Source organism: Calypte anna, chromosome 13 (genome assembly GCF_003957555.1).
Source record: "Calypte anna isolate BGI_N300 chromosome 13, bCalAnn1_v1.p, whole genome shotgun sequence".
NCBI classification, from domain to species: Eukaryota; Metazoa; Chordata; class Aves; order Apodiformes; family Trochilidae; genus Calypte; species Calypte anna.
This window is the reverse complement of record NC_044259.1, coordinates 8,618,205-8,634,457: the sequence shown is the minus strand read 5'-3', so window position 1 is coordinate 8,634,457 and position 16,253 is coordinate 8,618,205. Positions and strand designations below refer to the sequence as shown.

General features: G+C 38.7%; 1 protein-coding gene across 2 annotated transcripts in view; it reads right to left on the bottom strand.

Annotated features, from left to right (window-relative positions):
- Nucleotides 1-7,773: 7,773 nt before the first annotated feature.
- CPEB4 (cytoplasmic polyadenylation element binding protein 4) overlaps nt 7,774-16,253 on the bottom strand; it is a 41,576-nt gene continuing 33,096 nt past the window's right edge. The window contains exons 6-8 of one of the 2 annotated variants that reach the window (XM_030459452.1): nt 16,019-16,133; nt 15,636-15,817; nt 8,343-12,244 (exon numbers count right to left, since the gene is read on the bottom strand). In XM_030459452.1, the coding sequence (XP_030315312.1) occupies nt 12,017-12,244; nt 15,636-15,817; nt 16,019-16,133 (525 nt within the window). In that variant the 3' untranslated portion in view covers nt 8,343-12,016. Of the gene's footprint in view, nt 12,245-15,635; nt 15,818-16,018; nt 16,134-16,253 lie in introns of both variants that reach the window. The other variant, XM_030459453.1, reaches the window with a different exon arrangement.

Sequence of the window (16,253 nt, the reverse complement as noted above, 5' to 3'; positions counted from 1 at the left end):
CCTGAGAAGGAAGAAGGAGCTTCATGAGGAACAGGTGTCTCACACACATGGTTGTAACCTGCTCCACAGGATTGTTTTGGGCCAGAACTGGGGTTTAGCACAACATATGCTGCCCAAAGTCACACATTTATACATTTCATACAAGTTATTACGAATTGCTTACATGACCTCAGTCTGAAGGCAGTGCCAGACTGTTCATCTCTGCTGCAATTTACAGCAGAGGAACAGGTAGCATCTCTTTGATGCAGTTCCTTGTAGCCACGGAATGAATTTCCACATGGATGTACGTACATCGAACAGCCTCCCTCTTAGTGTGTCTGTGGGGGCCTAGTGAACAACAGTTACCAAACCTTAATTTAAATACCTGCTGCTATTCTGTCTCTCCAGCAGGTGTACATCCATGCTGTGCCATGCCAAGAGGACGCCCATCACAGTCGGGAGTACTTCCCATGAAGGTGCTCTCGAGAGGTGCCCACAGCACCAGTGGGCTTGTGAGACATGTTCAGTGACAGGGAGGATTTCTCAAAACACTTAAAAGCCAAAGTCCCATTGGTCTTTTGCTTCGGCACTGAAATACTGCTCCTTATCACTTCCTAGAGTTTCAGCTCACCCGTCGGTTCAGAGAATCTGAATGGCGCTGACGTTTTGTTGCCTTTGCGAATGGCAAAGAAAAGACCGCGAAGCAGAAGACTGGAGCCTTTTCCCGGACCTTTGAGGAGGCGGAGAGTGCCCGAGGTCTCCAGGACTCCTGTCCCCGTGTCCCCTCGGCCGGGCAGGGTGCTGCTGCTGCAGCCGAACCCCACCAGGTGGCAGCCTTACCTTCAGAACCAGCCCGGATCCCCGCTCCTGCAGCCACCAACGCGGGCATTGGAACCGCAGCACTGCTGCCAAGTATCCCAGCATCTCCGGATCTTTTATACACTGTCAGAAAAAAAGGCGTTTGATGTATGCAGCAAGAAAGAAAACCATTTCCAGTGGCACGGCGTTGCCAGAGTAATTGGTTATTTCCCAATGATAAGAGGGTATCTACTGCAGGCTCCAAAGTGGAAGACTTAAAAAAGGAGGTCACAGGTACAATACAACCACAGTCAGTAGCCTTGAGCTCAGCAGTGATCTCAAAAAAAAAACCTCAAATACCATGGGCTCTCTCCTCCTCTGCAAAGATCTGAGCTAACAAATTGGCCTAGCAAGGTAGCAGCCAGCAAGTTCAATTTGGGGATATTAAGCACAGAGAGAGGCAGCTTCCTTAAAAAACTGATCCTGAAGTGCAAACTTTGTCATGTCCCTTAACCACAAAGCCCTGGTAAAGAAAGCACTCCTTTGGCTGAAAAGCATAAGACTCAAATCCACACCATAAAATAACCCTGAACATGCATGCATAAACCTCAAGAGCACCCATGTTCATTACACGAATGTCTTTGCACTGTGCATGAACACTTGCTGCATCTTCCCGACCAGGAATTCCTTTTGCCAAATGGCAGACTCCTTCCTTCCTATGGCCCCATCAGGGCTGCCAAATCAGTGGTTTTCTCAGCATCTGTACTTATGGAATGTGCCTCCACCCTATTCATACTCCTGTGGCACATTCTGTCCACTTTCCCTAACAGCACATTGCCAGGACTTTGTTTGCAAGAGCAAATTCATCTGAGATCCCTTCCAGTATCTATTGCTACTGACAAAAATCACTGCCACCCAAAATCTCTGAGCAATCCACAGAACTGGAAAATTCAGCTATTCCAGCTGCACACACTTCTTCATCCTCCTTTCCCCACATGTGAGCTGACTGCCAGCTAATCATTATCTCTGTATTTGTCACTTTGAACAAACATATCACTTCTTCAACTGTCTAGTTAAAAATAGACCAGATTCAAGCTTTCAGTCTGCACCACACCATGCCATTTGTTTTGTAATAAACTGTCAGCTTCTCCAGCTCAGAACTTGCATTGTTTCCCAAATTCTATTGTTTCAGATTTGGCCAAGTATGCCTCATCTCCTATTAACCTTGAATATTGCTTTAGATAAGGTAGGTTTTGGTAGCAGCAAGCCTATATCTTATACCAAGGAGAAGGAAGGAAGAAGCCAAGAGGGCATTGCTGCCTGCACATATAGTGATTCCCTAGTGACTGTCTGCAAAAAGGAAACTCATTCTGCTGTTGGAGATTTGTTTTTCTATGAGGATTCTTTGCAATTGAGTTAAATAAAGTACTCACATGATTCAACATAATTCAGGCAAGGCAGATTGCTTAAGTATTACGTTACCTTGATCAAATGCAAATGGTGAATAAATCTGAAACATTCAACACTGTTAACAGTGATTTTTACATGGAAAGTATTCTAAATGCTGACAAGAGCTAAAGTCTAACCTTTTTAATTATACCCTCAGCAGAGGAACAAACAATTACTGTATCTCCTTCTTTTTCACAGAATATTTAATAAGAGTCACTGGAGTGAGGTATTTTATTAGAATGTGATTACTTGACAGAATACACTGGGGACCATTTATTAGTATAACTAGGAATCATTATAAATACAAAACTTACTACTTCTGGTAAATATAAGCAATGCATTATGCCTTCAGGTTTTGCTTACTTGTGAAATTTTATAATTTACAATGGATCTCAGAGTTAATTATGTAAGCAACAACACAGTGCAGCAGAGAGAGAAAAGCAGCCAGCTGCCATTTTAACACACCTGCATTTCATATTAATTAACCTGAATATCTCAGCTTGCTTTACAAACCATACACATGGGAATCAGTTAATCCACACCAGTCATAAGGAGAAGCAGATTTCCCCATTTTGCCATGCTGCACATAAAAATATTTAGCAGACTATAAACTAAGTTTGTTACATAAAAGCCTGAGCCTCCCCTTGAGAGGTTTTCAAATCACTGAGAAGATCCATAGATTTTATAATCAAAACCTCAGTCAATGAGACTGAGACCCTTGGCTTGGAAGAAACTTGTGCCACAGTATTTAAATAGAGATTGCCAATATGAAACAAAATCATGGGGGAACTCAGGCAAAATTATTGCTGAAAAATAACACCAGAATTATAAAGTCTTATTTCTGGGAAAGATTTGTAATCAAGTAGACTGCAAATCAAAATCTCAAGCAAAAGGCAGGCAAGCACTTCAGTTCCTCTGATTTAGTTTTTAACACAAATGTGTAAGTTACCAGTATTTAATGATGACATCCCTTGTTTCCAATTTACCTTGGCTCTTTTAAATCTCAGGTTGCAGGGACTGTGACAGTAAATGCTGCCACTGCAGTTCTGGAGAAGATGCAGTTAAATCCTACATGAACACAGACAGGGAAGTTTACTCCTACCTGCAACAAACCTCCAGATACTGGAGGTTTTTTAAACATCCTGGAAGAACACTGCTTCAGTACAGGATAAAAACAAAAATCACTAAATCATACTTCAACTTCTGTCCTAGCACAGAAAGCTCAGGTTTTCTTAGCTTGCCCTCAGAAATCATCTCAGGCCAAAGTCTGCCTGTGGGCTACTGTTATCACCAACACATTTATCTATATATATGGGACAGTCCTATTTTACTACAGTATAAATGTATACTGAACATACTCCTCAGCAATAAGTCCACTTCCTATAGTTCCTAGGGTCTTTCCTGAGCTGCCCCAGATGCTGAAATTCCCTCCCTACCCCCGGAGATATAAGGATGCTGCCAGAAAAGGAACAGAACAGGGCTTCTGTCTCCAAGGGTTGCCAGCTCTGCAGAGAAAACTGAAGCAGTCACTGCTTTGTTCTGCCATCACATTCTTCCAAAGACATCCCCCTGTAAATGCAACCCTTAAGCAGATTTTTTTGCCACTGAGTGAAAAGCTGAGTTGATTCTGCCAGTGTGTACAGAGCAGCATTTGCCTGGGAACAGCTGGCCTGCTGCAGCAAAGCTGGGGGCTACTGCCTGCTGCTCACAATAATATTCCTCAAAAACCTTAAAAAAAAAAATGCATTTAACTCACTAAAAGAAAATTCAGAACACTTGGCACGAATGTACTCCACACACAAATCAATACTGCCCATGTCCTTAAAGTGACAAGAGCTGTCTTGAAAAGTGACACCTTGCTAAACTGACAACTCAATGCTTCCACATCCAGAGCAAACCATAAACAATCACTGAGCAAACTGATCCTGGTTCATGAGTCAGCAGCAGAGTGAGATGGTGATAGAGATTGAGCAAACATTTTCTCAAGCATTCAGTTGGAGAAGGTTTGAGGAAACTTTCTGTCTTTATTTTTAAATGAGTTGCTCTATGTGTGAATTGCTGCCCTTGCACTGATTACCAAAATGTGTTGAGTTACTAAAGCACGGAGTGTGTGTCAACTGCATCTACACTTTATGTCTGCCATTTAAGTAAAATCCATGTTCTTCATTCTCATGAAAAGCACAGCAACTCACCTTGCCGTACAGTTTTGGAATAATAATAAAAAAAAAAAAAGCCACACATCTGAGAACAATAAAACTAAGTCCATCTTAAACTTTGGGATTAATGCAAAATGAAAAAAAAGGTTTTCTCGGTTACATTTTACCTGCCTGGTGTTAAGAGGACATAATCTCAGCAAATTAAATTTCAGGAAAAAAAAAAAACCAGAAACCAAATACAAACTTTATATATTTCCATGTTCTATATATACAAGGAGGGCTGAGAACTTCTGACTAGCAAATGTTGTGAAGGAACCTTAAGAGAACAGTGCTGCACTACAGCCTCCCCAGCTCCATGAACAAGGTGGCTAAGGGACCTTGCCTCACTGATACATTCAAATAAATGACATTTGGTATCAAATTGTCTCTCTGTTGTCCTACAGCAAGTCAGCAAATTATAGCTTGTGTGTCATAAAACAGGTGATATCTGAGAGCATTCATAAGAGCATCAAGTTTCAAAAAGACCTTTTCCCAATCTTAAATGAGTTCAGTAATGTATTTAGAGCACCAATCTAACCCTCTGCCCACTTCAGTTTCTATGGCTGCAAGGACAGCTGCAAGTATATTCTTAACCCAGAGGCTGTTTTTCATACTGACAGACTGAATCAGCTTCTTTTACATAGAGGAAGAGATGTCAGTGTTTTTTCCTCCTCTGTCCTTTCTGAGACTGTTATTTGTCTTAGATTTCCTGTGGGCAAGCAATGTGCATTTTGGACTTTGGCTGAGCAGGCTTTCATAGCACTGAATAAACAGCAGCTGGAGAATCAGGACAGACACTAGAAATTGTCCTGCAATGACTTGACAGCTACAACAGTCTTTAAAATATACCTTAAATCTTTACCAGATAGGTAATATCCATCTCCACCTAAAGATAGTTTCTCCACTCATGTGGAATGTAGCAGTCCATTTAGTGAAAGCAGCACCCAAGAGAAAGCTGGTGGCTGACAGTTCTCTACAAGCAGTTTGTGCTGAAAGAAAAAAGTTGAGATTCATGGACTGTGGAAATTCCAAAATTCACCCAGCAGCCATATCTCCATCTTCAGGAGTCCACTGGTAACATTTATTTATACTTTCAGGACAAACCCAAACCCAAAAGGGATCTGTTATATCATCTTTCCTAGAACGTTACTTCTCAGCAATTTACAATTAGCCAAAGTCACATCACAATCAAGAGCAATTAATTTTAGGTTTGAATGCTCTGGATTTTTGGCATTTCACTTAATTGAGTTGAATTTTTTATCCTTTGCCTACGTAATAACATTTCATAACATTTCAACAGAATATTTTGAAAGCTTCAAGTGTAGAAAATTTTAGAATATACAAATCCCCAGCTGGAAATCAGATTCTATATCTTGATAAACACCCATAATTTTATACTTATATAAATATATAAATAATATAAATAAATTTCTACTGAATTGAAATCAGGCAGGGAGTGAGGGAGTGCCTTGTTTCTGAAATATATTAATTCCACCACCAGGGCATCAAAAGACTTGAACTCCCCATACTCCAGGACCAAATTTCCAGTCCATCATACTTCTTAAAAAATATTATCAGATAAACCATTGATAAGCACATGCTTTCTAAAAGACCATTTGCAGTTAAAAACAATGTCAAGAACTTGTTATCACATTGGGAGAGGCTGAACTATGACTATTTCCTACCAATACCAACACAGAGAACAAAGAGATAATGCTGCCCTTGCCAGCCAAGTCACATGCCATAAGCTGGTCAATAACGTCTGGTGCTGCTTGGCTGGCACAAAATGCAGCACTGAGGAATTTATTATTCACTGGGCAGAGAACACATCTCCAGACTCTGTAATTTTGATCCAAAGCATATCAGCGTTTTCTTTTTAAGTAGCTATTTTAAATAATTGGAATTATAGGCACGCCATCATCAGTGAAACTCTTCATTCTTGTTAAAAACCGGTTTCTAAAGGCATTAGCTTCTAAGTTTGCATCATCTGAAGCCAGTGAGAACTGATTAGCATCTTGCAGAACTAATCCCATTACAGCTCAATTCTCTAAGAGCTGCATTTCCTGAAGCACCCACAGAAAAGCACACTCAACATCTATTTAACATTTCCAACACCATTCCTTAGATGATGGGAGGAGAGACTGACTCAGATGCCAACAGCAAAGTTCTGGTCAGCACAGTGAGAACCATTTGATTCCTACCACACGACTGTACTTTTGGCAACAGTTTTTTTCTTCTTTTTCTCACAAGGTAAATATGCATATTCCAATTCACTGTTTCACTCACCAGAGCTGCTTCCAAACCAAGCAGAATTGTCTTTCATTCAAGTTTAATTGAAGTGTGAAAACCAACAAAGTTTGTGGAATTCCTACCTACAGAGGATGCAAAACTCTGAATCCTTTAAGCAGATTCTGCTAAGTAGACCTTAAAAGGAAGACACATAAAGCTGTAACACTTCACAAGACGTTTTGGACATTTTGAGTTTAGATATCTTAAAATAAAGGCAAACTCTTTAAAAAGCTCAACTTTTTCCTTCTGCTAGCATCAGATCACAACCATGGGACAATTTAAAAAGAATCCTTGTCTGTCCATGCCTTCCTTGCTTGGCTCTCCTCTGGTCTGAGCCTCGTTATCTTTCTGTCCCAGCTGTATCTGACTTACACGATGCATTATGTGTGCCCCAGGGGTATTCTTCTCACTGAATTTTGCCTGCCCAGTTAGCTTGATTTCATAGCTGTTCACTGGTTTTCATCTTTTCATCTATGAATTAGCTGCAGAGAGCACAAGGTAGAAACAAGCGATCCCAATACGACTCTTTGTCCAGGCTGATACACGTAAGGCTGAGCAAAAAATAGGAACAGCAGTGCTGGAGCTGCTAAAATACTTTTCCACAGCCACAGCCTATTTGTAGTGAATACTCCACAAGCACCAAATTCACAAAATTAAGGAGTTAGCATTCAACATTCCCTAAAGACAACATCTGGACACAAGCAGTGAATAAAGGATTCTTCTTGCAGCCTTTTTTAACAAAGAGCAGCTCTCCAGCCCTCCAGACATCACCCCTTCCATTTCTGCAGCACTGCACACTGAATTTATACCAATCTGCTTCAGTTTTCAGCATTCCTGGCATCTCTCACCTGGTTATACCCTTCCTCACACCCCCTACAAAACCACACTCCCCATTTTGACCAGAAAAGGACTGAAGAACTTAAGTCTACAGCACTTTACACATTTTACAGCCAGACCTGTGCTATAAACTTGCTCAGAATCACTTCCCCGAGTCCTGTGAGCCTCAGCCACAAAGAAACATGTTTCTACAGGACATTTAAAATAAAAAGGTTAAGGAGAAAGATTGAGTTAAAAGTTTTATTCATTCAACATCTCACATTACAAATATTTAAAAATTATATGCATACTGGTATAAATAGTCATTTGCAAACTATTTAATAACATTAATTTTCACTAGCACTTCAACAAATGAACTCTTTAAAAAAAGTAACTTGTGTTATATAACTTAGAGTAGAACATACAAAAATATGAACTTAAACGTGAAAATGACTTTAATAAAAAATGAATTACCCTTATTTAAAATGCTATAATAAATACTACAACCTCCCCATACACAGTAAAAACTATATGGAAATTCAGCCAAGTAGTACAATTAACTGACATACTTAAATAACTTTTCCTTCTGATAATATGAGCAATACATTGGGGGAAAAACATATTAGGGATTAGTAAAAACTAGACACCCACTTGCTAAAAGTTTCACTTCCAAAAAATATAACAAAAAATCTGATGAAAATTATAAAAACTAATTATACTTTAAAATTTAAAAATATAAAAAATAAAACAGTTGAATACAATATTGTCCCAATTCTTACAATGCTATCACAGTAGCTTTAAAATAAGATAATAAAATAAAGCAAATGACCAAAACCTTTTATTCCATTTTTTTAAAAATAATCTCAAATTTACATTAGTAGAAAGATTGATTTCTGATTCTTTTCTTTAGAAACACCAGCAAGAAAGAGGATTTACTAGAACAGTAGAAAATGACATTTTTAAATGTCTGCAATTAAAAACAAAGAATTACACTGCAAAGATCTTCCAGAAGTCTGAAATAGGTATTGCACATAACTTGAAGTTAACTTGCCACAATTCATCACATTCAAGTTTTAAATTACCTTTAAACAGAAGGTTTTACTCTTCAAAAACAAGAGGGGTGAATTATCAAGTCTTTCCAACAGCATCCTTATAAAACACTAAATTCATTCACTGCAAGTTTTATATTTGCATTCTGCAGAGGTCTGTGTATGGAGAAGTATATACTATACCAAAAAGCACGGGGCAGTGGGGTTCCTTTACATATAAAATAATCAGAAACACTTTATTTTACATTGCAAAAATAACCATGTAATTACTCTGTAACTACATTGTAAATACATGGCCAGTGCCATGCTAGTGTGAGAAAACTACATGCTTATCAACCCCTTTGCAAATCGAAGTGATACCCTAAGACTGGGAACCCAATTACATGTTAATTATGTTTGGAGCTACACGGTAACCCCAACTACAAATCCCATGTAATCAGAAGGACCTGTAATCACTATTTAAGTACAGAGTAATGTATATAATTGTTTATGCCCTGTAAATCGAAGTGTAACCAAATAATCTGTAAACACGCTTGTCACACAACCACAAGTGAATATTAGTAGAATAACAATTTCTTACATTAGTCATGCATACTAACATTACATGCCTGCCACCTAGCAGGCTCTCTTTTATTCTTTAAATATAATTTAAAAGAGCAGACACGTTTCTGCATCAAACACCTAACATCAATTTTTATTAATATTAAAAATGGCTAAACATTCACCAAAAACGTCTGCATTTGTGTATAATTTTTAAAAACTTAGTAAGAAGCTGTAGACAATTCTGATGTTTCTTTACTTTTAGATTTCTACACTATATTTATGCATTTAAATTTCACGGGTCTAAAGACTGTGTCATTTGTCATTTTCATGCTTTTCTTCTTTAATTCTCAACTTTACATATACTATTTCTTAAATTATATGTACACCAAATACCTGGTGCTGGGCTAAGATGTTTAAGCAACATGCTTTCTTTTCTCTGCAGATTCTAAAATAGCATTGCCAGTGCACAACATCCATAATTCAAAATGTATGCAGAGCACTGAAATGTATAAAAAGCAGAATATAAGAAAATAAAATTTATTAAAATTATTTATATTAAAAAATGAAGTATATGAAGATCTCTCAGTAATAAAAGTACAAAAAGCTACTCTTTGCAATATGAAAAATTGAGGTATTGCATAAAGAGATATCCCGTCAGTGAAAAGTGTGCCTAAAAATGCTCACTGTTGGAAAAACAAGATATACAAAAGTAGTGCATAACAAATATACATTATGTGCATGACAAAATAAGTTAGCTACAAAAACACTGTACCGAAATTCAGCAGGTCATGTACAAAGGGAAAATTATTATTCAAAGCTAGTTCTCAAACAGTGTTATTTTTTTGTAATGGAAACCCATCTCATCTGTTTACTGGGTAGGATCGGCACAATAGCACACCCCAAGCCACCTACAAGCATTAAAAAAATTAAAAGAACATTCCAACTATAATTATGTACTTCAGAGAAAAAAAAGTCCCTGACAATCTACACAAGAGCACTCTGCATTTGCATTACTGTTGTCAATATTTTCAGGGATTTCATTAAAAGCAGCTCCCTTTCTATACTTGACTAGTAGACAGCAAATGTCTCCATTTTGACCTTTGGAACTTGGTAAGGTATAGTTCATTAAAGCCTGTATTGAAAATAAAAACTGCTTCTCATAAAGATAATCTGGGCTAGGGGAGGGATTTGGGGGAGGAGGGGGGGGGAGGTGGGTGCAAAAAAGGCTTTTAACAAAGCAGATGTTTTCCAAGCAGTGCTGAGGCAAGTCTTTGGTTTGAGAGAATCTAGGATGGTACCATGCCACTCAGGCAGTTCAGAAGATTGCCACTACATTTGTTTTGTTTGCACACTGCTAAATAATCATTTGGGAAGCTGGCCAGGGCATTAGTTCAAAAGTAATAAAAATAATTTTCAGAACTACTCCTTCATTCAACTCTTCAAACTAAACCCCTGCACCCACTCTTGTCACTCAGTTAACATGTACTGTGTTAATGCTTCTCAAGGTAGAACTTATTCACATAAAGTAGGCATTAACTTAGCAATGTTGGCACTTCAAATACCTATGTTTCTTTATTTCCTCATTTTAAGTTCTGAAGAGATGGAACTGTAGTTGGGATTCTTTGTACAGGAAGAGTAAGAAAGGCATATGCATGCTTGCACCATTTCATGCACAAATTCTGAAATCAGTGCAAACAAGGCTTGGAAACTACTTAAGTTCATGCCTTCTGTTACAACTAAGTTAGAGGGTATTTAAAACTAAGTTTACATCCAAGATGGGAAACGAATAAGCAGCCAATTTTAGTTTGTGTGAAATAATGGAATATCAAAACTTCAGTAAAAAACAGTGATATCCTTGAGGTATCTTTAGGTTTTCTACTTTTTCATGCCAAAATGGAGAACAAAGGCTGGCCCCTGATGAATGTTAGTATATTAGGATATAGAGTTATATATAGCCATCAAAAATAAAATCTATATATTTATCCTTCAGGAGAGGAAACGCCAGTTACCTAGTTGTCATTCCTCTAGCTTTGGTAGGATTTCTAGGGCTGTAACCAGACAATTGAGTTCTCTTCAAAAAAACAAAACAAAACCAAAAAAAAAAAAGTGCATTCCCCCCTCAGTAGTAACTTTACTCAACTTTTACATTCAGGAATTCTTAAAATGTAATAATTTTCACTAAAATATAGTAAGCTCTGCCTATCTCATTAGTAATTTGGATGTGGGTGGTAGTCAGAGGCATGGTCAGATACATACTGAGCTAAAATTTCAACCTCAAAACCCTTAGCAGGTTTTTTTTTAAAAGATCATTATTATAGTGCTGCTTCAACTTTGCTCATGCATTTTTGTTGCTTTAAACATGCTCTTTCCTGTTGGTAGGTAAATGCTAACTTCATCTGTTGCTGGAAAAATCCAAAGTCAAAACAAAAAGAGAGGCAAAAACAGGCTTCCCTGGGGGAAAAGTGTCAGAACAGACTGATAGTGTTATTGTTACACAGTTATTTTAATAAAAGTATTCTTATGTTCTTTATTAACAATAATTTAATTAAAAAACCAAAATACTCTATTGTTTCAATTCTCTTTTCTTAATATTTTTCTCTCTAAGAAAATGTTGCATGAAATTAAGTGTTCTCTCCATAGTAAAGACAAGAGAAGGTAACTCACTTGCAACATGTTATCGATACGAAAAGGAGTTCCCAATACAGTTTTCAATGACAAGATTCTACAAAATACCCATATTATAGGTCATTCTTTCGTTATACTATTGTTAAATTACAGACTACTACAAAAGGACATGCTATCTTGAAGAAGAGAAAGGGGAGGGTTGGGTAGGGACAATCAGGATAACAGAAGAGTGCACTTAATTGGAGGCCTGCATATGAGCACTGCAGTGATCACTTAGTTCCAGCGGAATGAAATATGCCTTGGGCGGTCTCCTCCTTCCTTCACCAGGGGCTTGTGGAATTCCCTGCCAGCACGTGAATGGATAGCAGCCCAGCAATATTCACAGTAATACTGCAGACAGGTAACATTAGCACAGAAAAACGGAGCAAACTTTCCACCGCAACGGGCCCCCTGACATTCATCACATAGCTGATCATCCAAGACATATGGCTTAACTTCCACCTGTGTTCAGAAAATGAGAAGAAAGCTTACAAGTCTTCATAACAATGGAGAGAATTAAAAATTCCATACTATTTGCTGTCTGTGTTCTAGCAGGACTGGGATCACAATTCTGTAGCAGGGAACACTACCCTCAAGGATTCTTCCCCTCATTACACTTGATCATAACCATTAAAAATTCAAAAGTACAGGCATTTAAATTGAGAAAAATCCTGCTCACACTCTCCTCCTTGATCCATAAAAAAACCCAGAAACCGATGCTGTCCATCAGTATCAAACATCACTGATGCACTGAAAGGACCAATTCACCCACTGCTGTAGAACTGATACAGAGATTCACATGCAAACCATGGAGAATTCAATTCTGGGGGGTTGCTTTTAAGTACAGGGATGCACAATTATACTCCTATTTCTTCAGGCAGGAATGGAAAGTTTTCACAGCATTAACCACAGATTAAGATGCACATGGTCTGCAAATTTCTAAGTCTGAATTTCCATATTTAAAAATTTTCATTTATTATCTTCAGTAAACTGCACATTTCTGCTCTCTTTTTCTATGTATTAGTCCTCTTGAAAAAGGGAAACCCACCTCATCTTTTTGGGATCAAATGAGAAGCTTAAAATAGGGCTGATGGCAACCTACGCTGTTGCCATTAAGAGCTAAATGATGAACAGTCATTCAGTGCAGCAGACAGAAAGAAGTTTCAAGTTCTTGACTGACAATGACTCACAGGAACTTACCAGTGGGTGATCCAAGGATACAGCTACACTGCAACATCTGCAGAATACTAGTTTTCAGTCTAGGCATTTGCATACCCGAGCCAAGGCTGCTCTATCATGGGCTACAATACCCTGCTCACAGAACTCTGGAGCTCCTTCTCTGTGACAGCAAAGCAAAGCAAAGCTTGCTGCTTGCAATATCCAAGTTGGCTCCAGTACAGTCGACTTAGACATGTCCACATGTTTAAATCACAACTGCAGCACTCCCATCCTCAAATTCACCTCAAAACCAGTAATCACTTCCATTCTTTTCCTCAGCAGAACTGTCACAAGTCCATGTGACACATCAGAAACTCAACTCAAAACTTCACACTTAAGAAGAACAGGTAAAAGTTCCTGTTCTAGAGTTTGTGAGCTTTCTTTAAAGCTCACTTACTTGGGTGTCTTCAAAAACATTTCCAAAAACCCAGACAGTGACTGTTGCCTCTACTGATAACCTGTTCTTTCTACATCTGGCTTAGGGATGGTCTGTCCTGTATTCCTCCGTTCTACCTGTATACTCAGAGGCATGGCAGCTCATTCAATTAGGTCCCTGAATTTCTAAACTTACCCTGTTTTATCACAGTCCAGAGAGGGCACATGCAATAGTTTCATGTCATTTGTGCTAACAGTACACATAAACTATTGGGAGACAGCACAGCAGCTTTTTTTTTCTTTTAATCTCAGTTTTTCTCATCTTCCATTGCTAGACTTAAGTTTCCAAAACATCCCTCCACGACAACTCAGAAGAATGAACTTGTTGAAGAGCAGAGGCAAAAAAAAATGCCTAATATCTTGTTCTACCTTTATCACCTGCTCTGCTATGTAGTTTGAGGTTCGTTATTAATTGATGAGTGTTGAGTCTTCCACAAGTGCCAAGGTGAGAACCTACAAATAAGCTGTGCAGGCCTCCTTAACATGGCAATTCCCCTGCTCTATTATGTCTACCCAGACACAGAGGCCAAACTACAGCACAGGTAATGAGACCTCTGCTAGATTTAGCCTGTTAACTGCAGCACTGGTTTTTGTGCAAGTTTGCAGCCCACAGACATCAGTCAGGGTCCTCAGACCTTTTATTCAGTTTGTGCTGAAGTGCAGGTGGCAAACATGGCCTTCAATTGTTACTGGTGTTAGGTATAGTGAGGTTTCCCAATGATAGAGAAATAGCTTAGAACTACAGCAGCTTCATCAGGTGGGCTTAGGGTGGCAGCACTCATCAGAATCTCTGCAGTGGTGGGTGCTGCAAGCCACTGGGCATTTAAATTGCATTATCTCTTTGAAGGGCACACCAATTAGCAGCACATTCCTAATTGTACAGGAATTCCTTTCCTGTTACAATTTTTATGCTTATTTTTTTTAAAAAAAAATATTAGGAAAAAATATTAATAGTAGCTTATTAATAAAAATACTATTGCCACTGTAGCACTTGTCTATCTCTCATGCACCCAGCCCCTCTTACAATGAATACTTTGAGCATTTATGTCCCCATATTTCATCTAAACTACATGCAAAATGGGGAAATAAAGAGGAGTGGGAGGAGAGAAGGGAAACATTGCAAAATCTTTGCTAGAGTTCACAAGTACTTACTTAAATTTGTAGTCCCACCAGCTTCAATGGACCTATTCACCCAAGTGTCTGCTTATGCAAGCAGAAGTTGCACAAGGGCAGCCCAAATTATTTGTTCAAAGCTATACAGAGCTTATTTCAGAGCCAAGATTAGAACAAAGACATTCCAATTTGCAGGCCCACAGTCAAATTGTTGTTACAGTTTTTCTACCCAAGCGTTATAGCCAAAGCAGAAATTAAATGATAAGCAGCTTATCAGCTAAATTTGCAGGTTTTCCTCTTTCGTAATTACAGAATTAAGATCAATAATGACATGTAATTACATTTCATGTGAGAAAAATCCAGAGACAAGCATGAATTAGATGGAATAGTAGATATAAGGATCCAAGCTTCTCAAAATGGAGGCCTAAAGATCACTGTAACTGGCAAAGTCCCCCTTTATAGAGATGAGAGGGCAGAGGCAAGCAAAGTGCAGAGCCATTTAGCATATTCATTTAATTTTTCATAATAAAGGAATAAAATAACTGAACACAGCCTTTACATAGGGGAAGTGAAGCTGTAATGCACACTAAGGAGTTTACAATGCATAAACTACGATGCTCTTAAAGAACACCTGGCACACAGTGTGTAACACTCGGGACAGGTTCTTCCCACACTCTCAAAAGATGAAGGACAAGGCTAAGAACTGCTCCATCCTTGACAGATACCTTAACTCTCTGACATTATACAAACACTGTAAGTGCAAATACTCGCAGTGGGAGTACATGACAAGTGCAATATCCTTATAAAAGGGCAAGGCAGCTGACATGCTTCCCATTATGCTAAGCAATTTGAGAAAAGTCTGCTTCACAGTTGCCTCCCACGTTCCAGAAGCAACAGCTCTGTACCACTCCTTCATTTTCATTCTGTGTCGTATCTAAGTGGCACAATCTAGCCCTAAATATGCAATTAATCTGATATAACATTTACAGCCTTCACTAAGACACACATTTACACGGAAAAGCATTTCTAGAGAAAGCACGGAAAAAAAAAAAAAAAACAAAACCCAGAATATGTTTGAAGACCTTACCCGTTTATCTATCTCTCCATGCTGCAGCTGAACAAAGCGAGCACTGATAGCAGCTATGTAACTCTGTTGATTAGAAAATGCAACCCGCCCAGCTCCTTTTGGGTACTTCAGCTCAGGGTCTGTGTCAATTCCAGCATAGCACACCCCTCCATACAGCCGATCCATTATCATTGCAAGTTCCACTAAATCAGAAAGGAAAATGAAACAGTGGTGTAGCCTTGGTAAGCTGCATCAAATGAAACAGTCCACTTGTATTCATGTCCCCCACTGTAAGTATCAAGAACACTTAATACTTCCCTTGCTGAAATAATTCCTTTCCCCCGTTGCTCCCCAAACCAGACTGCATATTCAACATGCCCAGTGCTGAGGAACACGCAGTGTACCTGCTCGTAAAGGCCGAGGAACACCACCAACAAAAATGGTTTTTCGTGGGTCAAGAGGCTGTGAACCATCCATAACAAAATCACTATCACTAAGGTTCCAAGGCCGGATCTGAACCTATGGACAAAAAGCCTTTTTTTTTTAACCATTCACAACTCAAAGTATCTCAGTAATATAAATTAAAACAACACCCTACAAAGAAGAGAAGCTCTTAAAACGGCTGTATGCTCTCAACTC